We start from the raw sequence: 25,000 nt of genomic DNA, 5'->3' as shown, positions 1-25,000 counted from the left end.
GGGGGTGTTTGTGGATGAGTGAGGGAAAAACTGGTAGGTTTGTGAATGGAAGAGGAAAAAAATAGGTGTTTGTGGATAAGTGGGGGAAAAGGTTATGTTTGTGGATGAAAGAAGGAAATATAAGGATGTCTGTGAACGAATGAAGAGGAAAATAAATGAGATGTTTGAAGATGGGTGAGGGAATATATAAGGATGTTTGTGAATGAATAGAGAAAAAATATAGGTTTGTAAATGAATGAAGGAAAGAAAACATGAATAAATGGGATGTTTGTATAGGAAAGGGGAAAAAAATTGTGCTTGTGGATGAGTACGGGGGAAAAATTGTGATGTTTATGAATAAATGAGAAATATAAGGATGTCTGTGAATGAATAGAGAAAAAAAATAGCTGTCTGTAAATGAATGAAGGAAAGCAAACAGGAAAAATGAAAAAAAAAGTGGTTTTGTATAAGAAAGATAAAAATGTCTGAATGCGTGACATGGAGAGAGAGAGAGAGAGAGAGAGAGAGAGAGATGTTTGTAGATAACTAAGGGAAATATTACAATGTTTTTTGGGGTTAATGAGGAAAAAAAAAGTTTGTAAAATTAATAAGGTGAGGAAATAAAAAAAAAAAAAAAAAAAAATAGGATGTTTTGTAGGTAAGAGGAAAAAAAAAATGTCTGTGAATGAGTGAGAGGGGAAAAAAGTGGGTGAGAGAAATATAATACGTACTGACTTTTCGGTTAATGAAGAAAAAAAATAGGTTTGTAAATTAATGTATAAGAGAAACAGGAATGTTTGTGGGCAAATCAAGGGAGAGAGAGAGAGAGAGAGAGAGAGAGAGAGAGAGAGAGAGAGAGAGAGAGAGAGAGAGAGAGAGAGAGAGAGAGAGAGAGAGAGAGAGGAGCAGTTTGGGTCAGGAGGAGGGAGAGGGTGAGGGGAGGGTGAGGGTGAGGGTGTGTGTGTGTGTGTGTGTGTGTGTGTGTGTGTGTGTGTGTGTGTGTGTGTGTGTGTGTGTGTGTGTAATTAAATATGAAAGTACGTGTGTGTGAATCAGGGAAAACACACCAACTGAGAGAGAGAGAGAGAGAGAGAGAGAGAGAGAGAGAGAGAGAGAGAGAGAGAGAGAGAGAGAGAGAGAGAGAGAGAGAGAGAGAGAGAGAGAGAGAGAGAGAGAGAGAGCACAGCAACAGGCATAATATAGTGCTTGGCCACACACAAATAAGGAAGCCATAAACTTTCGAAGACTGTCCCCAGGAAACATTACTGCAACGCCAACGAGAACAAAAATAAAATACAAAAACACACACACAAAGGATAGAGGATTGAATGCTGTTATAATACACTTTCACAGGATCCAATACCAATGACAGAATGCTTAAACTTTGTATGCATAAGAGAAATATTGCTCAAATCTTAGAAATACAGTAAATATGTAAAAAAAAAAAAGGTTAAAACTTGGAAATAAATGATATCAAAATGTGTAAATATTGCTTAAAATTTGGAAATAAAAGATAAATAATGTCTAAATACTGCTAAAACCTGAATATAAAACAGAAATAATACCCAAAAAATGCTTAAATCTTCAAAATATAAAATAAATAACAAAAAATAATGAAAGAAATTAAAATAAACTATTGAAACCTATTACAATTCTCTTATAAAAAGGATTAGATAACTGAAAATAACTAAAGAATACAAAATAAGAAAAAAAAACATTTACAAAAAATTCAATAAACATCAGGAAAACTATAACAACAAAACAAAGAGAAACACAAGAGGATCAGAACTATAAACCATACCAGACCCACTGGAATGTACAATGGGGGATGGGAATCTATAGGAAGGCAAAAGTATAAGGGCCAGATACATTTACAAAACCTTCAATAAACATAAAGAGAAACATGAGAGGATCAGAACTATAGACAATACGACACCCACTGGAATGTACAATGGAGGATGGGAACCTATAGGAATGTAAAAGTATAAGCGACAGGAGAGGAGAGGAGAGGAAAGGAAAGGAAAGAAAAGAAAAGAAAAGAAAAGAAGAGGAAAGGAGAAAAGAGAAGAGAAAAGGAAAGGAGAGAAGAAAAGACGAGAGGAGAGAAGAAAAGAGAGAGGAAAAACGAGAAGAGAGAAGAGGAGAGGATACAAGAGAGAAGAGAAAAGAGAAGAGAGAGGAAAGGAGACAAGAGGAGAGAAGAGAAAGAGAGAGAGAGAGGAGAAGTTTGAACCTGATAAAGGAGATGTGAATGCATGTCAGTATTATTTGGGTCAAGGAATGTGTGTTATCTGTTATCAGTAACCAGTTATCATCACAAGCTTTCCCACACCCACCCTCAACACTGTCAACAAATAAAAGGAGAAAGTAGTAGATAAAATAGATAATCATTTTTCCCTCTCTTCTCCCTTTCCTTCTTCCTTATTTACTAACTTGCTCTTCTTCATTCTTCATTCTTCATTCTAACCTAACCGAACCCAACCCAACCCAATCACCACAAGCTTTCCCACACCCATCCTCAACAGTCAACAAATAAAAGGAAAAAGTAGATATAGATAAATCAGGAAATAAAAAGTAAATAGAGAAAATAAATAAATAAATAAAATAAGAACGTAAAATGAGTAAATAAAACAAAGGAAAAGTAAATAAACAATAGAGTAAGCAAATGAATAAATAAAGTAGGTCAGTTAAGGAGTAAATCAATAAAGAACACAATAAAGAGACACCACAAACAATAATTGCCCATCAAACTTAGTAAATAAGGACAAATAAATAAATTCACTAATAAACAAGTAAAAAATTAAATAAAAAAAAAAATAACAGGAGTAAAAAATAAAATAAATGAAAATAAACTTAGAAAATAAAATAAAAGAATAGAAAAAAAATAAATAAATAAATAATAACTCGAGGTCCAAGCCATCCAACAGTGCCATCAGGTGAGTGCCAAGGTCGCAGGTGGCCCGTGGAGCAGAGTGCCGGCCTGCTAACCTGGCACTGAAGCCCACCAGGTGCCACCCTCATCCAGGAAGGTCCATGGTCCAATCCTCAGCCTGGCACTTCCTCACGCATGGCTTCCCCTGGTGGCACTCTGCTCCCTGGTGGCACTTTTGTTAATAGTTGTTTATTTAGTTCATTTTACCTCAGTGCCATAAATAGGTAAATTGGCACTCTATATATTGTCATCAGCTAGAGTTCTTAGTTTTTAGTGCCAGTTTACCTCAGTGCCACAATATAGAGATAATTTGGCACTCTATGTTATCAGCTATAGATCTTCATTATTTTAGTGCCATTTTACCTCAGTGCCACAATATATAGCTGGATTTTTAGTGCCAGTTTACCTCAGTGCCACATTATATAGGTAACTTGGCACTTTAGATACTGTCATTTTGAGTGCCAATGTATACCTTAATATTTCCACTGCTCTGAACACAATTCCTTGCAGCAAATCACACACACTTTTTTTTTCTTTTTACCTACAGTTGTCTTTCCATGTGTTGGTGAATCTATTTGTTTTTTGTTTATCTGTTTTGTTTTTTCTTCTTTAAAGTAAGACAGGGAACAGACAAAAAAGGTCCACTGAGGAACCGTTCCCTAAATGAGTCAAAAGGTACAGTGGAACCATGCGTGCTCTGGGGTCCGAGGGGTCTCCAAACGCACAGGTTCAAATCCTATCCACGATCCAAGTGTAGGTTAGGCTTGCTCACTCGGGGCAATGGTTTCCTAGCGGGTGGGCTTTGAGATAGGAGGTACCCTTAAAAGTATCCCCTTTAGCCCATAAATTCCCATGAAAAGCCCACATGGTATAAAAAGGTTGTATGGTTGTTTTTCAATGTTTTACTAGGAGTATGTTGGTGAATCTACATGTATGGTTGTATGGCTGTTTTTTCAATGTCTTACTGTATGTGTTGGTGAATCTACATGGTTGTATGGTTGTTTTTCAGTGTTTAACCCCTACAGTACCATGACACATTTCCATACCTATTCCGCTTACTATTTGGTGATTTTATACAGCTTCAGAAACTCATGTGGGAGATTGGAATAGTGAAAACTGGTGATCGATCTTCTGACCTACATAGACCTTTCCTAATGCAAATAAAATAGTCTAATCGTACCAAAAATCAAGGTAAAAAAATGCATCTCGGTTCCTAATGTAAAAAGAAAACTGTCTAATCATACCCAAAACTCAAGATAAAAATGTGTCCCAGTACTGAAGGAGTTAACTGGGGTGGGTGTGTTGGGGAGTCTATTCTTGTGACACCACCTCCCTCTCATACAGTTTAATGTCAATGTTGTGCAGTGTCTTTGGAGAGAGAGAGAGAGAGAGAGAGAGAGAGAGAGAGAGAGAGAGAGAGAGAGAGAGAGAGAGAGAGAGAGAGAGAGAGAGAGAGAGAGAGAGAGAATTATATGGCACTAAAATACCAATACTTTTACTTTTATTATATTTCAGTGCCAGTACAGTGCCACTATTAAGGTTTCTCACACTGCATTATTGTTATCTGTGGTTGAGTGCCAATGAGCTCAGTGCCATTGTGTATAGGTGAAAGTTATGGTCTGTGGCATTTCACTCTTGCTACCTGTGTTTCAGTGCCATTTACTGCAGTGGTATTATGGATAAGATTAAGGTTATCTAACACTGATACAATGTGGTTACCTGTTTCAGTGGCACCATGGTAAACCAGCACTGGCACTGAGATATCATCATTACCTGTACCTGAAGTGCCATTGGTTATATTAGTGCCACCATAAGTCAAATCAATATTATCTGGCACTCTATGGCTTCTGGCACTGAGATAATTAAGTATATTTTATGCCAGGATGATTTGCTTGATTCAGGGCCACAGATAACCTAGCACATGTGGCACTCTAGTGATTCATCTTACTATGATTAAGTGCCAAAGTGTATTTTGCCACTCTAGTTATTAATCTGTGTTTCTAGCAGTGCCACTCTATCAAACCTGGCACTGTGGTAATAATTATTAGTAGGAAAGGAATGCCATGGGTTATATTAGTGGCACTGCAAGTCAAATCAATATTATCTGGCACTCTATGGTTTCTGGCACTGGGATAATTAGGTCTATTTTGGTGCCAGGATGATTTGCTTGATTCAGTGCCATAGTTAACCTCTTCAATACTGGGACTCATTTTACCTCAAGATTTGTGTACGATTACATCATTTTCTTGACATCAGGAGGGGTGTGTGGAGGTCAGAAGATTAATGGCCACAGTCTTCACTATCTTAATCCCTGACATAAGTTTCTGAAGCTGTATAAAAGCAGAATGAATATGGAAATACTTCATGGTACTCAAGGGGTTAATTTAATATATGTGGCTCTCTAGTGATCGATTTATCTATAGTTAAGTGCCACGCTGTGAGTTGGCATTCTAGTTATTGATCTTACTGTAATTAAGTGCCAAGCTGTAATATGACACTCTAGTTATTGACCTCACTGTAATTAGTGCCAAAGTGTATTCTGGCACTCTAGTTATTGATCTTACTGTAAAGTTCCAAGCTGTAATCTGGCACTCATAATTGATCTTACTGTAATTAAGTGCCAAGGTATATTCTGGCACTCTTAGTCATTGGCCTGTGTTTTTAGCAGTGCCACTATGGAACCTGGTACTGTGGCATTAATTATTTGTAGGAAAGGTGGTTATATTTTCCTCTTTTTAAGTGCCAAGCTGTAACCTGGCACTCTAGTTATTGGTCTGTGTTTCTAGCAGTGACACTATGAAACCTGGCACTGTGGCATTAATTATTAGAGAAAAGAAGGTTTTACTTTTCCCAAACAGTGCCACTTTGTAACTTGGCACTAATAGACACTAGATCCTTTTTTTTTTCCCTCCAGCACACCCTGATATCAATGGACTGCAAAAAAGGATATTACCTTCTCCAGACAGTGCCACTCTGCATCTTGGCACTAATGGACACTTAGCTGGGGTTTACTGTTTCTATGCAGTGCCACCATTACCTTGGCACTCCTGCACTAATGACCACTAAGATGATATTTATAACTTCTCTAAACAATGCCACTCTACATGATGTATGTAGCACTCTGACACTGATGACAATTAAAAAGACTGGTTTCACTTCAATCAGTGCCACTCTGTATAATGTGGCACTCTGGCACTGAAGAGCATTAAATACAATGATCTTCCTCCAAGCAGTGTCACTCTATAAAATGTGGCACTCTACCACTGAAGACCATTAAAAGGCTGATTTCACTTCCTCCAAGCAGTGCCACTATATAACTCTGGCACTGATGGGCATTAAAATGCCTGATTTTACTTCATCTCATTGGCACTAAATTGGCACTCATGGACACTAGGTAAGCTTGACTCTTTTTCTGTGCAGTGCCAGAGCAAATAACACCTTGGCACTGGCACTCACAGGCAGTAATAAGAGTTTCTATCATCCTTGGCATTTTCTGTGATATATTTGGCACTCACACTTCAGAAATAGCTGCAGTGATCATTTATTCTATACCTTCAACACTTTTAAAACCTAAAGCACTTTGAAATGGCCTTATGATTGTTTTTTGTATGATTGTTACCACATCACCACCATCACCATCACCACCATCATAACCATCACCACTATCACTACCATTTCCATCACTATCCCATCACCACCACCACCACCATCACTAACACATCTACACTTACTTCCTCCATTTCATTATTCATCATCATTTTCCACTATCAGTATTAAAGATACGATACATTCAAGTTCCCTCACAACTTTTCACCGTCTGTATAAATTGTCCATATGACTTATGTAATTAAATAAGTTTAGTACAAAAATGAAAACAAATAATAATAATAATAATAATAATAATAATAATAATAGTAATAATAATACTGTCTAATGGTTATACAATTACTACAAATCAAAACAAGACCAATATGTGGCAAAAATCAACTTCCATACACTTCAGCCAAAAAATCAATCAATCAATCAATGAAAAATAAAGAATAAAGATAGAAAGAAAAAAAAAATCAGAATTATCAAAATATGTACCAAAAATTGATTAACCTCCAATAAAATTAAACAAGAAATAAAAAAAAAATAATAATGAATGAATAAAAAAAGAGATAAACATTATGAATGATCAAACTAACTCTCTACACTTCCAAATGGAGCCACAATGAACCCTCTTAAAATTCCACCAATCAAAACAATAAATCAATAAACAAAAGAATGATAGATGGACAGACAGACAGACAGACAGATAGATAAAGAGAAAAAAAAAGGCTCCAAATTATTAAACTAACTCTATATACTTCCAAACAACACCACAATGAACTTTTACACTTCCACCAACCAAAACACACACAGTGCCACAATAACAAACAATAAATGAATAAATAAAAATACTAAAATGAAAAGAAAAAAAAAACTCATTAATTCCGAACAGTGGCACCGTCAATATCTAGACTTCCACCATTCAAAACAAAAACAGTGCCACAATATCTAAAAAATTTAGTGCCACAATATCTTCACATTCATTCCCAGCAATAGTGCCATCCTTCACTCTCTTAAGACTTCCACCATTCAAATCAAAGACCAGAGTGCCACAATAACTAAAAACTCAAAGACCAGAGTGCCACAATAACTAAAACATCAAATCACAGTGCCACAATAACTAAAAACCTCATTAATTCCCAACAAATGGCACCCTTCACTATCTTAGACTTCCACTAACCAAAAGAAACAGTGCCACAATACCTAAAACTCAGTGCCACAATGATATCTTCACATTCATTCCCAACAAGTGCCAAAAACTCAGACCAGTGCCACAATACCTAAAAAAAACTCATAGTACAGTGCCACAATAACTAAAGGCAAACAGTGCCATTCAGACCACAGTGCCACAAACTCAGACCAGTGCCACACAAAAAATCTAAGACCAGTGCCACAATAAGACTCAGACCATTGCCACAATAAAATATCAGACCACAGCCACAAAAAATTTCAGACACCAGTGCCACAATAAAATCTTCTCATTAATTCCCAACAGTGCTGCCCTTCACCTCTGGCACTCTGGCATCACACCTGACATTGAATAGAAGCTTAAATATTAGTGATTCAAGCTTTTTCTGTCCTTGATACCAGAAACAGTAAATATAAGCTTAAATTGTTTTATTCAAGCTTGTTTCTCTCCCAATTACTGCCACAAAACTAAAAAAAAAAGCTTAATTCTTTCATTCAAGCTGATTTTCCTTTCATTGACAAAAATACAGCAAATAGAAGCTTAATTCTTTGTGATTCAAGCTTGTTTCTCTTCCAGTTACTACCACAAAACTATAAAAAAAAACTTAATGGTTTGATTCAAGCTGATTTTCCTTTCACTGCCGCAAAAATAAAGCAAATTGAAGCTTAATTGTTGGATTCAGGCCTTTTCCCCATCAGTCACAGAAGAATGGTAAAAAAAGCTTAACTGTGATTCAAGCTCATTTTGCTATCATTGCCACAAAAACAGCAAATAAATGCTTCATTGTTAGTGAATCAAGCTTTTTTTTCCATCACTACCACAAAAGAATGATAAAAAGCTTAAATGTTTGATTCAAGCTTTTTTATTATCACTGCCACAAAACAGCAAATAAAGCTCCATTGTTAGTGATTCAACTTTTTTTCCCATCACTACCACACAATAATGGCAAAAAAAGCTTAACTTTGTGATTCAAGCTTATATTGTTATCACTTTCATAAAAACAACAAATAAAAGTTAAAACAGTGTGTGATTCAATGTTGTTTCACCCATCAGTCACAAGACAGTAGAAAAGCTTATTTTTGTTATTCAAGCTTGTTTTTTAGCATTGACACAAAAGAACAGTAAAGAAAAACTTGTTTGATTCAAGCTTGTTTTGTTTCCCTCATCAGTCACATGAGACAGTAGAAAAGCTTTTTGTGTGATTCAAGCTTGTTTTTCATCACTGACACAAAAGAACAGTAAAAAAAAACAGCTGTTTGATTCAAGCTTGTTTTTCTTTATCAATGCCACATGAAACAGCAAATGAAAGCTTAATTGTTTGTGATTCATCTTTTTCCCATCACTACCACAAGGAAAAGTAAAAAGCTTAAATAATTGTGATTTAAGCTTATTTTTCATCACTGCTAAAGGAAACACTATAGAAGCTTAATTATTTGACAAAAGCTTTTTTACCCCATAAATGTCATAACTTAATTGTTTTAATCCAGCTTGTTTTTCCCATAACCACCACAGAACAAAAAGCTTAACGATTTGATTCAAACTTTTTTACCCCAAAACTACCCCAGGAAACAATAAAAAGTTTAATTGTTTGACTCAAGCTTGTTTTCCATATCACTGCAACAACGAACAGTAAACAGAAGCTTAATTATCATATAGCACTGTTTTTTGTGGCACTTGCAGTTATTAGTGACCCAAGCTTTTGCCCCACCAGTGCCACTTGACCTGACTGGCACCCTGGCACTCTCAAGCTGTGGTCAGGCCAAGTGTGGTATCAAGTTTGGTACATGTGAGAATCAGTGCCACTTAGAATGCTTCACTCGTACACTTAGATACCTGAAGTGTGTGTGTGTGTGTGTGTGTGTGTGTGTGTGTGTGTGTGTGTGTGTGTGTGTGTGTGTGTGTGTGTGTGTGTGTGTTGTGTGTGGGATATGCGCACATACCCACACACGGATACAAACGTCATGCACACCCAACGCATTTACGAAGAAAAATGTGAAAAAAATGTTCAATGAAGATAAAATTAGGTAAAATAAATAAACAAATAGATAAAAATAAATATCAACCTTTTTCTTTTTTGGAGGAAGAAAACGAGGAAGAAAAGAAGATAAAGTAACAATCTGTCTTGTCTAATTCAATGGCTTCCAACACACACACACACACACACACACACACACACACACACACACACACACACACACACACTCATACTTCCAACACACACACACACACACACACACACCTCCAACACGCACACATACTCATACTTCCAACACATACACACACACACACAGATACATACACACGCTTTCAACGCATACAAACACACACCTCCAACACGCACACATACTCGTACTTCCAACACGCATGCACGCACGCATGCACGCACACACACACACATACTCACGCTCCTGGGAAACCGTTCTTCTAAGCCTGATGAGCAGTTGTTTCATGGCTGAGAGAAAGGGACAGAGTGGGGAGAGAACAGGCCCTTGGAGGGGACCACAGTGACACTAGGGGCTGCCTCCATGCATCAGCTGACCACGGTGGCAAGGGCGGACCAGCGGAACACCAGTAGAAGTGGATGGAAATTGTGGAAATGCCCAGACGTTTGAAAAAAAAATTGACCAGTTTTTTGTGCTGATTTTTTTAAAGATATGGATAAATCTGTTTTTTTTTTTTTTTTTATTCGTTGCAGTTTGGTTTCTCCGTTATTTATTTCACTGCGTTCTCTACTGTTACATGTTCTCTGGAATGCACAGGTTGAGTGGCAAACAGTGATAACGTTCTTTAGAAAGCTTCCCTTTGTTCTCTAATGCATCACTGACCATCCTGTAAAGTTCTATCAGCGATTAATAACACCTGACATTTCCTTAATCCATCACAGTTCTCTTAACAATACAAGTAGTTCTCAGGAATGCACAGGAACGAATGACAAGCGACAACCGATGCAGTTCATAGGTACAAAACAGTTTCTCAGTATTAGGTTTCCATCATTCAGCGAACCAGTGTGTAATCTCTATAAATAATAATTCTGAGACACACAGGCCAGCAAGCAATGGGGAGGCACTGCAGACATCCTAGGCAACCACGCACCACACCCGACACAGTAATGACACAGCGACGACACAGCTACAGTCACACCGGTAAACTACAGAGGTGAACAGACACAGTAATAATGGGTGTACCTCTGTGTGTTGTCTTTGAGGTGACTGTGTGGTGGGCAGGGGTGTCACTGTTCACTGCGCGACACTGGGAGAAAAGCATCACTGCCTTGCCGAGGGAAACAGCCCCAGCCCAGCCCCGCCAGACGCAAATAGAGTGCCACGGTGCAAAGCCAAGTGCCAGGAGTGTACGTGCAGTTAAGGTGGGGGTGGGGAGGGCTGCTAACTTGGCACTGGCACCCTTATGCTACCCCTGCACTCCCCATCTCTCTCTCTCTCTCTCTCTCTCTCTCTCTCTCACCTGATGCCAAAAGTGTACTTCATTTTGGCACTCCTCTCTCCCCACCCCCAACCTAGATCCCTTCTCTATCTCTCTCTCTCTCTCTCTCTCTCTCTCTCTCTCTCTCTCTCTCTCTCTCTCTCTCTCTCTCCAGTATCCTGACCTAATTCCTATCTTTCTTTCTCTCTCCAGCATTCCAACCTATATCCCCCACCTCTCTCTCTCTCTCTCTCTCTCTCTCTCTCTCCAACCCACGCCACCTTGCAGTTAAAATAGGAAAGTGTGGCGAGTGTGGTTAATTTATAAGTGTGTGTGTGTGTGTGTGTGTGTGTGTGTGTGTGTGTGTGTGTGTGTGTGTGTGTGTGTGTGTGTGTGTGTGTGTTCTGCTTTCCAAGTGGTGATGTAAGACTCAACTTAAAACACACACACACACACACACACACACACACACACACACACACACACACACACACACACACACACACACACACACACACATTCCAAGTCACATGTGCACTGGCCTTGACATGTACGTACGTAAGATTCTGTGACGCACACACACACGAGCACACACACACACACACACACACGCGTACACTAAGAATAGATACAAGAGTAAATGATGTGATGATGATGATGATGATGATGATGAGAGAGAGAGAGAGAGAGAGAGAGAGAGAGAGAGAGAGAGAGAGAGAGAGAGAGAGAGAGAGAGAGAGAGAGAGAGAGAGAGAGAGAGAGAGAGAGAGAGAGAATTATATCATCACAAATATGTACTACTACTTTCCCTCCTCCTCCTCCTCCTCCTCCTCCTCCTCCTCCTCCTCCTCCTCCTCCTCCTCTATCTTACCACCTCACTCACTTTTAACTTTCTTCCTCCTCCTTCTCTACCTCTACCTCTACCTCTACCACCACCACCACCACCACCACCTTCCTCAAGATCGCAGCCAGTGTAAAGGAGCGACGTGCAATATTTCCCCCCAATGAGTGAGTGTACTGCTGGGTTACTGCCACTGACACTCCCCCACCCACCCACCCACCCATCATTGTACTAACCCTAACCTAACCTAACCACCCCATCACTGTACTCAAATCAACCTAACCTAACCAAACTTAACCGATTCTATATTTTTCACCTAACCTTAACCAAACTTTTTTTAACGTAATCTAACAAAAGCTAAAAAAAAAATCAAATAAATAAATAGAAAAAAATAATGCAGTAAAATTAAATGAATATAAGCCAAAATCTTTACACCTAACCTTGCTTTACTCAACCAAGATTTTATCCAAACCTAAATTAATTAAGCTTACCTCACTTTATTAACCAAACTTACTCAATCTACCTAACCTAACCTAATCTAACCTAACCAAACTTTACTCCAACCCAACCCAACCTAAACCTAACCACACTTTATCAACCAAACTTACCCAATCTACCAAACCAAACTTAACTCCAACCTAACCAAACCCAGCTCAAATTTAACCTAACCAAACCAAACCTAACAGAACAAACAAAGAGTGTAATAAAAAAAAAAGGTAGAAATTTAGATCATGGACTTCTGCAATAGTAAGGAATAAAAGAGGAGGTATTGATAAACAGAGATGTGAAGAGTTACGTTAGGTTTGGTTAGGTTAAAAAGAAAGGAAAAAACGAAAAAGAAAGGTAGTATAAAGGCACTAAGTAAGGTTACATTAGGTTAGGTTAGATGTAGTTAGTGAAGGAGGAGGAAGTATATATAGAGGTGCTAAGTAAAGTAAAGTAACGTTAGGTTAGGTTAAGATGGAAATAAAAAGCTGTTGGGTTATGTTAGGTTTGGATAATGTGAGGAGGTATTAATAGACATGGGTGGGTGGGTGTGTTTCTACTAATATACAGTGAGTGTGTGATGTGATGTGAGGTGAGGTGAGGTGAGGTAGGGTAGGGTAGGGTAGGGTAGGGTAGGGTAGGGTAGGGTTGGGTAGGGTAAGATAAAGTGAGATGAAGTTAATTAAGGTAAGGTAAGATAATGTAAGTTGAGGTGAGGTGAAGTGAGGTGAGGCAAGGCAGGGAGGGCATGACAGGGTAGCTAACAAGGGTGTTAGTCTGAGTTGTCAAGGATCAATGGTGTGAAGTCTTGTCTTATTATACAGTTTTCAGGGACACTTGAGAGGGACGTGAGTAAAAAGTATGAGTATATGAAGACTTGAAGCTGGTTTTTGTATTCTTAAAGTGAGAAAACAAATAACTCATGAAGATAAAAATTCAAACTCCCAGGTGTTTGGGAATTCTTGCGGGTGAAAACAATACGTAAATATCTAATATCATATAAAAATGAGCCAATCTTGCAATTCTTTGCAAGTCAAAATACCATAAATAAAATAACAAAATGAAATTAAGTAAAAAATAATTGCTGTTTTATAAATTTTACAAGTAAAAAATCAATGAGTAAAAAAGATCAAAATGACCAAACATTTTTAAATTTACAGAAAAAAATATGAAAATATAATAAAAATTACCAAATGTTTACAAATTAACAGACCAAAATTAAACTAAGAGAAAATCTGAAGGTCTCATCTCACAATAATAAAAGGTAAAAATTTTGCATCAGTTTGTTTTGAGGCTAAGGAAATGTAAATCTGACAGACACTAAGCCATGAGAAGACTTGACAAGCACCACAATGCATAAGAACCTAACTCATGACTCAGCAAACGGACAGGTGTGGATTTAAGCACCTGCCACAACAAACAATATCCAACACACACATAGACACAATCCTAGGAATAAAAAGAAAACTGTTGAATAATAAAAAGCTCTTACTCATGTAAAAACCAAAATTTGAGACTCGGTGTAATTCAGACAAGTAAAATTTTGAAGACCTGAAGTAAGCAAGAATTTTGGAACATGTAAAGAGTAAAAAAAAAAGATAAATAAATAAATAGATAAACAAAATTAGTGTTATAATATTTTACGAGCACTTATATACATAAAATATGATATATTACTATAAAAACATTAGTATCTCATAAATTGATAATACTTTGAATACATTAAACAATTTTTAAACACATAAGGTTAGGTTAAGTAAGGTAAGGTAAGGTCAGGTAAGGTAAGGTAAAGAAAGTTGAAGTGAGGTGAGGTGACAAGGTAAGGTAAGGTAAGGTAAGGTAAGGTAAGGTAAGGTAAGGTAAGGTAAGGTAAGGTAAGGTAGGGTTAGATTTAGTAAAATAAAATAAGTAGGACATTTTTCTGTGTGTGTGTGATTCACCTCGGTCGCCTGCTGGTCACCCAGCCAGTCTTCCCCATTACGGAGCGAGCTCAGAGCTCATAGACCGATCTTCAGGTAGGACTGAGACCACAACACACTCCACACACCAGGACAGCGAGGCCTCAACCCCTCGAGTTACATCCTGTACCTATTTACTGCTAGGTGAACACACCCTACACATTAAAAGGCTTGACCATTTGCCTCCGCCCCCAGAACTCGAACCCAGAACCTCTCGAGTGTGAGTCGAGCGTGCTAACCACTACACTACGCGGTGTGTGTGTGTGTGTGTGTGTGTGTGTGTGTGTGTGTGTGTGTGTGTGTGTGTGTGTGTGTGTGTGTGTGTGTGTGTGTGTGTGTTATAAGGGATTGAGTTCTCTATCAGTGGTTTATAAGGAATTGGAGCATTTGTAGTAGTATTCCATCAAAAGCAGATTAACAATTGTATTTATCATATTATTAGTTCAAAGCCAATGATGCTATATCCTTTGTTTATCTCTCTCTCTCTCTCTCTCTCTCTCTCTCTCTCTCTAATATGAAGGCGCACACTGCTTTGTCTGTGCATCTGTTCAGTGCCAAGTTCACTCACACACACACACACACACACACACACACACACACACACACACACACACACACACACCTAATCGAGTCTGCAAATAACACTTCTATCAAATCTTCCTGAGTCATGCCAGAGAGAGAGAGAGAGAGAGAGAGAGAGAGAGAGAGAGAGAGAGAGAGAGAGAGAGAGAGATGCCAAGTCCATAGTAGATTATGACCACTCACTCACTCACCAACTCCCCTCTCTCTCTCTCTCTCGTAAACAAAATCTCACTTATAAACTTCCTTACTGTCTCTCTCTCTCTCTCCATCTCTTCCTTTCTAATTAGCTTCCATTATCTCTCTCTCTCTCTCTCTCTCTCTCTCTCTCTCTCTCTCTTCTTCCAATTCTCTTTAAACACACACATCCTTCACTCTCTCTTTCAATTTTATTTCACCTATTGTTTTATTTAGACGTTCATCTCTCTCTCTCTCTCTCTCTCTCTCTCTCTCTCTTGGCAAAAGGGAGACAAGTTGGGAGCAAACAAGTTACAAGATAGAAGTAAGTAGGTCACTCACACACACACACACACACACACACACACACACACACACACACCTAATGAACATCTAACACAACAGCAACAGTGGTGAAGATATGGTGTTGATCTAATGCAAGGACACACACACACACACACACACACACACACACACACACACACACACACACACACAGAGACAGTCAGTCAGTGGGTCAGTAAGGAAGTTTACCGTTTTATTTTGTGGGTTGGTTTTGTTTATATGTTTGTTTTGGATGTGTTAGGTTAGGTAAGGTAAGGTAAGGTAAGGTAAGGTAAGGTAAGACTAGGTTAGGTTAGGTTAGGTTAGGTTAGGTTAGGTTAGGTTAGGTTAGGTATGGTAAGGTAAGGTAAGGTTAGGTTTAGAAAGGTAAGGTAAGGTAAGGTTAGGTAAGATAAGGTACAATATAGTAAGATTAGGTTGCGTTAGGTTAGGTTACGTAAGGTAAGATTTGGTTTGGTTAGGTTAAGTTAGGTAAGGTGAGGTGAGGTGAGGTGAGGTGTGGTGAAGTGAGGATAAGCTAGGTGTGTGTGTGTGTGTGTGTGTGTGTGTATTTACCTAGTTGTAGTTTTACAGGGCCTGGGCTTTATGCTCGTGTGGCCCCGTCACCATATCTACACTTATCCAATTTTTCTTTAAAGCTGTGTACACTTGTTGTTGACACCACTTCTTCGCTCAAACTGTTCCAAGTCTCAACACATCTTTGCGGGAAACTATACTTTTTAACATCTCTGACATCTTCCCTTCCTCAGTTTTTTACTATGCGATCTTGTGCTTTTTTTGTCCATGTAGTGAAATGCTAATCCAATATTCCTTAGCAAATTATATGTCTCTCTGAAAATTCTATCAACATGGCTTACCGGTTGATTGTTTTCTTCCATCGTCACTCCCAAGTCCTTTTCCTTTTTTACTTTCTCTAGTTCTACTCCATCTCCCATCTTATAGATTCCCACTGGTCATCTTTCACTCTTTCCCATTTCCATGACATGACTTTTGTTCACATTGAATTCCATCTCCCACATTTAACTCCATTTCCAGATCTTATTTAGGTATTTCTGCAGTATTTCACAATCCTCTTTTTGCTTTGTAACTCTGCACAGTTTCGCATCATTCGCAAACAGACTTATGTAGCTGTTCACTCCTTCTGGCATGTCGTTTATTTATATAAGGAAAAATATTGGCGCCAATACTGACCCCTGTGGCACTCCACTTTCTACTGCTCTCCACCTGGACTTCATATCTTTAACTACCATTCTTATTTCTCTCCCCCTTCAAATAATTTTCCATCCATCTCAATGTGCTTCCTCTTAAGCCACCCTTCTCTTCTAACTTCCACAGTAATCCTTCATGTGGCACTTTATCAAATGCCTTTTTTAAATCCAAATAAATACACTCAATCCATCCCTCTCTCTCTTGTACTCTATCAACTATTCTAGAGCAGAAACTTGGTAAATTTGTTACACGTGTGTGCGCGCACGCTAAAAATAAAGATAATTTGAAAGCCATGAGTTTACGAAAGACAGGATTATGAATGAGAGACTCTGTGTGTGTGTGTGTGTGTGTGTGTGTGTGTGTGTGTGTGTGTGTGTGTGTGTGTGTGTGTGTGTGTGTGTGTGTTAGGTAAGGACTGGGAGAGATTAGGAGGAGAGGAGAGGAGAGGAGAGAGAGGAGGAGGAGAGAGAGGAGAGGAGAGGAGAGAAGAGAAGAGAGAGAAGAGAGAGAGGAGAGGAGAAGGAGAAGGAGAAGGAGGAGGAGGAAAGGTAGGAAGGTAGGTGTCATTAAGTTAGTAGACTTAAAGTGTGGAGAGAGAGAGAGAGAGAGAGAGAGAGAGAGAGAGAGAGAGAGAGAGAGAGAGAGAGAGAGAGAGAGAGAGAGAGAGAGAGAGAGAGAGAGAGAGAGAGAGAGAGAATATGCTTTCAAACTATCCCTCTCTAAACCCACCCACTCTCCCTTCCTCTCTCCCTCTCCCACAGCTGCAGGCCAGAGGTAAGCAGGAAGGAAGGTAGCAAGGTAGCAAGATACACTCCCCCTCCCTCCCCCCTACACCCCTCCACTACAGATCAATAAAGGTAAGAACCAACAAACTCTTGTATTGATTCCACACAAGCAACTCAGAACAGGAAAACTAAGACATGAGGCAGTCATTTCTTAGCCTCTTCAGTACTGAGACGCATTTGTACCTTGAGTTTTGGGTGTGATTAGACCATTTTATTGGCATTAGGAAGGGTCTATGGAGGGCAGAACATTAATGGCCACAGTCTTCACATTTTAATCCCCCACATGAGTTTCTGAAGCTGTATAAAACCACCAAATAGTAAGCAGAATGAACATTATTAGACATCTTAGACCATTTTATTGACATTAGGAAGGGTCTATGGAGGTCAGAACATTAATGGCCATAGTCTCCACTATTTCAATCCCTCACATGAGCTTCTAAAGCCATTTAAAATCAACCAAAGTAAGCAGAATTAATATATTAGACTATTTTAGACCATTTAATTGACATTAGGAAGGGTCTATGAAGGTCAGAAGATTAATGGCCACAGTCCTCACTATTTTAATCCCCACTTAAGTTTCTGAAGCTGTTTAAAATCACCAAAGTAAGCAGAATTAATATTATCATACTATTTTAGATCATTGTATTGACATTAGGAAGGGTCTATGAAGGTCACAAGATTAATAGCCAGTCTTCACTATCTTAATCCCCACATAAGTTTCTGAAGTGAATAAAATCACCAAATAGTAACCAGAATGAATATGGAAACTCATCGTGGTACTCAAGGGGGTTAAATATAGAGAAAATACAGGAAATTCTTGAGTTTACCTAGAAATAAGGAATGATTCTGATGTAAACTTAGAGAAACAGTAATTCTAAGTTGATCATAAATAAATAGTAATTCCCAAGTAAAATCAGACAATAAACAATAATGTCTTAAGTAAAGTGATGAAAAACAGTAATTTGTGAAGTAAAGTGATAAACAGTAATTCATAAGTAAAATCAGAAATAAAACAGTAATTTCTCAAGTAAAATCAGAATAAAACAGTAAATTCTTAAAGTAAACACAAATAAAACGGTAATTTGTAAAGTAAACAAATAAAACAATTAATTCTTAAGATAATGCAGAAATAATCACTAATTCTAAAGTAAAACCAGACAATAAACAGTAATTTCTTAAGCAAACACAAATAAAAGTTACTTCTTAAATGAAAAAAGAAAACAGAAGATTTCTTAAATAAGCACAAATAAAACAGTAAATTCTTAAGTAAACATAGCAATCATCAGTAAATCTTAAATAAAACCAGACAATAAACCATAATTTCTCAAGTAAATCGACAAATAAAACTAATTTCTCAAGTAAACCTAGAAATAAACCTAATTTCTCAAGTACACCAGCCAATAAAACAGTAACTAAATTCTTAAGTAAACGAAATCATCAGAAATCATCAGTAAAACCAGACAATAAACAGTAATTTCTCAAGTAAACTGACCAATAAAAGTAATTTCTCAGTAAATCGACCAATAAAACAATAATTTCTCAAGTAAACCTAAAAATAATACTAATTTCTCAAGCAAACCGACCAATAAAACAGTGAACTCCTCCACCCCTTCACTGCTATTAGACACGTTCCCCTAATCACAAACTACTCTGGCATTTATCACGTTTTCCACCACTACCTCTGAACACAGGAATGGCTTGATATGGGATAGTCTACTCTATTCATCCCATTTTCTTTCCCACAGATGCTCTCAAGATTCTATACACTGCTTCTAGTATTGTGGATTACTCTATACTGCAGCAGAACAGTTAACTTCTTCAGTACCGGGATGCATTTCTACCTTGAGATTTGTGTGCGATTAGACCATTTTTACTGACATTAGGAAGGGTCTATGGTGGTCAGAAGATTAGTGGCCTCAGTCTTCACTATTTTAACCCCGAGGCTTGTGTACGATTAGACAATTTTTTTGACATTAGAAGGGTCTATGGAGGTCAGAAGATTAATTGCCACAGTCTTCACTATTTTAACCTCTTTAGTACTGGGGATGCATTTCTACCTTGAGATTTGTGTGCAATTAGACGATTTTATTGACATTAGGAAGGGTCTACGGATGTCAGAAGATTAATGCCCTCAGTCTTCACTATTTTAACCCCTTCAATATTGGGATGCATTTCCTCTTTGAGATTTGTGTGCTATTAGATCATTTTACTGACATTAGGAAGGGTCTATGTTGGTCGGAAGATTAATAGCCACAGTCTTCCCTATTTCAATCCCCCACATGAGTTTCTGAAGCTGTATAAAATCATCAAATAGTAACCAGAATGAATATGGAAATGCATCATGGTACTCAAGGGGTTAAGTAAACACACATAAAACAGTAAATTTCTTAAGTAAAAAGAAATAAAACTAGATTCTTAAATAAACCCACAGATAAAACAGTACTTTTTAATACACCCCACAAAATAAACAATAAATTTTAAGTAATATTGTAAGGAAGAGTAAAAGAATGCACAAGAATGGATTAGCAAGATAGTATTAGTCTTTTTTTATGTAAGGGAATGGTAAGACACTGTTTTCTATATGTAAGGGGCAGGATGGGAGGGTGTAAAATAATAATTAAGGACAGATTAACTCCCTCAATACTGGGACACAATTTCCCTTGAGTTTGGATGTGATTAGACTATACTGACATTAGGAAACATCTATGGAGGTCAGAAGATTAATGGCCAAGTCTTAACTATTTTAATCCCCCACATGAGTTACTGAAGTTGTACAAATGGTCAAATAGTAAGCAGAACGAATATAAAAAACATGTCCTGGTACTGAAGAGATTAAGAAAGATGTTGATAAGGGTTAATATTGAAAAGACTGGAAGAAAGTAGAAGAGAGAGAGAATACTAGTGTTTTATATAGAAATTGACAAGGTGTAGTGGAAGTGACGTGAACAATACTGTTTCATATACAAATTGACAAGGTAATATTGACTTTGAGACAAGTGAACAAAGAATGAAATACACAAATAGAATAACGTCTTACAAGAATAGAATCAAAAGGTGGAAATATAATAATAGATAAGTTTTGTATCACTGGCAATAAAGAAAAGAAAAAAAGTAAGATCAGAAGGGGAAAGAAGGCTAAGAATAGATTAAGAATGAGGAATAAATAGAATAATAGAAGTTTTTCTAAGAGTAAAGATAGATGAGTAAGGGTGGAAAGAACAAGAGAATGGGATAAGAATTGAGTACAAAAATAGATTAGAAAACTGAAAAGAGAAAGGTTCTGTTTGGTTTTGATTTCATTAGGTAAGGTAAGGTAAGGCAATGTAAGTTAGGTTAAAATGAGGCAAGGTAAGATAATGAAAGGCAAGGAAAGGAAAGGAAAGGAAAGGAAAGGAAAGGAAAGGAAAGGAAAGGTAAGGTAAAGCAAGGTAAGGTAAGGTACAGTAAAGCAAGGCAAGGTAAGGTTAGGTTAGGTTAGTTTCAAAATGAGAGAGGTAAGAACAGAGAGAGAGACAATACACAACAACAAGTTTCCAACATTTAACAATATGAAGGAAATGAAAATAAAGATAAACAAAAAAAATATACTGTATAGAGAGCTGAAAATTAAAAATATTGAAGAACAGAAGATAAAACAAGACTGATTTTTAAATAAGATAAAAACAGATGAAAGGAAGAAATAGTCAAAGAAAAATAGGAAACAAAAATATATAGATTAAGAATAGAAGACTTAAAATATACAACAAAAAAATAAAAGATAAACAGGAAGAGATTGAAAAAGTGATTGGAAATAATAAAACTAGTAAAAACAGAAAGGAAGGAATAGTAGTAGGAGTAAAGACATAGAAAAGAAAAAAAGAAATAATAATAATAATAGTTAAGACAGACAAAGAAAAAAAAAGAAACAATAATAGTAGTAAAAGAAAGATAAAAGAAGAAAAAGGAATGATAATAGTAGTAAAGACAGACAAAGAAGGAAAAAAAGGAATAGTAATAGTAAAAGTAATGACAGAATAAAGAGAAGTAATAATAATAGTGCCAAAGACAGATGAAGGTGGAAAAAATAAGAAATAGTATTAGTAGTAGTCGTAAAAGGTTAGGTTAGGTTAGGTTAGGTTAGGTTAGGTAAGGTAAGGCAAGGTACAGTAAAAGTAGTAAAGACAAAAAAAAAAGTAGTAGTAGTAGTAGTAGTAGTAAAGAAAAAAGTAATAATAATAATAATAATAGTAAGACAAAGATGAATTAATATGAGTTTACCTGTAACTTCTGCATATTGAGACATGAAAATGAAGCAAGAATGACCAAATGTAATAATCACCAGCATTCTCATTCACCAATCCACACCAAAAAACAATCAAAAATACAACCTCTGCCCTCACACGACCTTACAATCACATTACAATCAATAAAAAAGGTCAGATCACATAAAAAGGTGTTCCAAAGTCGCCAAAACAAAGCAACACAAAAATATATACATGTCATAAAGCCAGATATATAAAGTAGCACATATTGGAATCCAGAACATTGCATTGATGTATATATTGACACCATCAGGAAACCAGTCACCACATGCACTATATAGTAAACACAGTAGTAGTAGTAGTAGTAGTAGTAGTAGTAGTAGTAGTAGTAGTAGTAGTAAAGACAATGGTTATATATATTTCTTAAGATGTCTTTTTTTTTATGAATACGTTTAGGAATTCTCTCTCTCTCTCTCTCTCTCTCATTTTAAGATTGCATTTCATTAACTCACTCATTCATTCTCTAATCTTTTACCTTTTATGGTGACTTGTCCTTATTTCTCTTGCTCTCTCTCTCTCTGTCTTTTATTTTTAATTATGCATTTATTTTATTCATTCATTCAAATTCCTTTTTATCTTTATTGGTGACGTCCTCTCTCTCTCTCTCTCTCTCTCTCTCTCTCTCTCTCTCTCTCTCTGCTGATGCACCAGTGGGAACAAGAAAGGTACAGACATGAGGCAAGCCAGCCAAGGAAGCCACACACTGGAAAGGCAGAGCAACAAAACCCAGACAAAAGAAAGACAATGAAATAAAAGGTAAAAATGAAACTGAACCAAATAAAATGAAAAAAAAATTGAAAAAATGCACCAAAAAAATTGAGAAATATACAGAAGTGAATCAAAAAGTGAAAATCAAAATAGAGTAATGAACTTTGAGGAAAAAATCACTGAATAAAGCAATATATTGTTGGATTGTATTACCAGAGGAGGAGGAAGAGGTGTGTGTATGACTCAATCCTGTAAAAAATACAAAGAGGTAAATAACACACACACATACGTACGTACATACACATAAACAGTATTACCATCTCTTCTCCATCAAGGGAAGAAACAAAAATATATAAATAAATGAATATACTCACTCACTCTCTCACTTTCTCAATCTGAATAAATATAACACACATACATACATACATACAAACAGCAATACCATCTCTTCTCCATCAAGGTAAGAAAAATATACACATAAATTAATCTCTCTCTCAATCTGAATATATGAAAATAACATATATAAACACTATCACCATAATTTCTTCTCCCACAATTAAGAAAAATACATAGAGATAAACTCTCTCTCTCTCTCTCTATGACCCCTACAAACAGCCTTGACCTTTAATTACCCAGCATGACCCTGTAAATATTGAGGTCACATCTGGAGGTCACACGCACATAGAAAACAACAAAATATACACACATGAAAGACATTTGAAAGAAAACATGAATAAAATGTAAAACTGATGGAGAGAGAGAGAGAGAGAGAGAGAGAGAGAGAGAGAGAGAGAGAGAGAGAGAGAGAGAGAGAGAGAGAGAGGTAAAGGAGATAGGGAAGAAAGAGAGAGAGGAGAGTACAGAGGGATTGAGAGAGAGAGAGAGAGAGAGAGAGAGAGAGAGAGAGAGAGAGAGAGAGAGAGAGAGAGAGAGAGAGAGAGTACAGCGGGAAAAGTACTGAGATAAGGCGCCGAGAGAGAGAGAGAGAGAGAGAGAGAGAGAGAGAGAGAGAGAGAGAGAGAGAGAGAGAGAGAGAGAGAGAGAGAGAGAGAGAGAGAGAGAATCTAACAAATAATTAAGAACTACACCTGAAGACAAAAGGAGGAGGAGGAGGAGGAGGAGGAGGAGGAGGAGGAGGAGGAGGAGGAGGAGGAGGAGGAGGAGGAGGAGGACACCGTACCTCCTAACCCCCATCATCAGCTGTTTCTTCCCTCCTCCTCCTCTTCTAAGACCACGCCCCAGTCCTCGTCCTCATCCTCCTCCTCCTCTTCCTCCTCCACCTCCTCTCCCAGCCACTCTCACTCACTCTCCCGAACAAGAGATAGAAAGAGAAATAAGATTGTAGGACTGAGAGAGAGAGAGAGAGAGAGAGAGAGAGAGAGAGAGAGAGAGAGAGAGAGAGAGAGAGAGAGAGTTACCAAGCCAAGTTCTCTCTATTTAGGGCTCAGAAAAAAAGAGCAAATGAAATGAAATGAGAAAAATAAAGAAAGAAAATGATAAAGATGGGAATGAAATTAAGAATGAAGGAATGAATGGAGAAAAATAAGAATAAAGATAAGAAAAACGTGGATAGAGATTATATATGGGAGAAAAACATGATAAATAAAGGAACAGAGAGAGAGGAAGGAAGAGAAAATGATAGTGAGAGATAAGAGATATATGGAAGTCACAGTATCTCTCTCTCTCTCTCTCTCTCTAACTTGTAATAGTGAAATAAAGATAGAAAAAATAGAATAAGAGGAGATAAGAATTTGTGATAAAGATAAGGAAGAATTGAACTGAATAAGGAAGAGAGAAGGGATGAAAAAATTATCTTGTTCTCTAAGTCGTAAACAGATAAGAATATAAGGAACAGGGGAGAGAGAGAGAGAGAGAGAGAGAGAGAGAGAGAGAGAGAGAGAGAGAGAGAGAGAGAGAGATTGTAATATTGTATAGCAGACAATCTTTTCACAAAAACGAAGGAAATCTAATAGAAAGAGGCAAAATGGAAGAACACGGATGAAATGTAGAAAGGAAAAGAGGAAAAGAATGAAATAAGGAAAGGTAAAGATGAGAAATGAGAAAAAATGGGAAAAAAGTAGCTAAACTCAAATTAATCATCAAAATTTCTCCAACTGAACATAAAATAGAGGAAAAAAGGTAAAATAGGAAAACAATAAAGAAAGAAAGATGAGAAGGATGAAAAAAACGAGAAAAAGAAAAGGAGAAATAACACATCACGATCTCTTTCATATACAAAAAATAAAAAAAGAAGTGGAAAAGAATAAAGAAAGGCAACATAAAAGTGGAATCAGATGGAATAATGATAAACGTAGGAGGTGGAAGAGAGTGGGAGAGCATGGAAGACAAATAAGTGAAATATCTTTAATGGCAGACCACATCAAGCCATCCTAAGATAAAGAGTGGAGAAATACGTGGAATTTCGGTGAAAAACTATACAGAAGGACAGCAGGAACAAGTGGAGAAGAGGTGGAGTTGGGAGTTTAATTCTTGCAGACCA

General features: G+C 37.2%; 1 protein-coding gene across 9 annotated transcripts in view; it reads right to left on the bottom strand.

Moving 5' to 3' along the window:
• The window catches only part of LOC123513418 (protein kinase shaggy-like), a 43,001-nt gene that overhangs the window by 16,774 nt on the left and 1,227 nt on the right, over window positions 1-25,000 (bottom strand). For 2 of the 9 annotated variants that reach the window (XM_045270587.1, XM_045270604.1), the window contains exons 2-3: window positions 22,714-22,749; window positions 21,749-21,757 (exon numbers count right to left, since the gene is read on the bottom strand). The exons of 2 other annotated variants lie outside the window; for them this stretch is intronic. In XM_045270587.1, the coding sequence (XP_045126522.1) occupies window positions 21,749-21,757; window positions 22,714-22,749 (45 nt within the window). Of the gene's footprint in view, window positions 1-10,095; window positions 10,822-10,876; window positions 11,023-21,748; window positions 21,758-22,713; window positions 22,750-25,000 lie in introns of those variants that run through there. 5 more of the 9 variants (XM_045270593.1, XM_045270594.1, XM_045270598.1 and 2 more) reach the window with 5 other exon arrangements.

This window comes from Portunus trituberculatus, chromosome 5 (assembly GCF_017591435.1).
Source record: "Portunus trituberculatus isolate SZX2019 chromosome 5, ASM1759143v1, whole genome shotgun sequence".
Classification (NCBI taxonomy): domain Eukaryota; kingdom Metazoa; phylum Arthropoda; class Malacostraca; order Decapoda; family Portunidae; genus Portunus; species Portunus trituberculatus.
The sequence above is the reverse complement of the archived record's forward strand: the minus strand, read 5'-3'. Positions and strand labels throughout refer to the sequence as shown.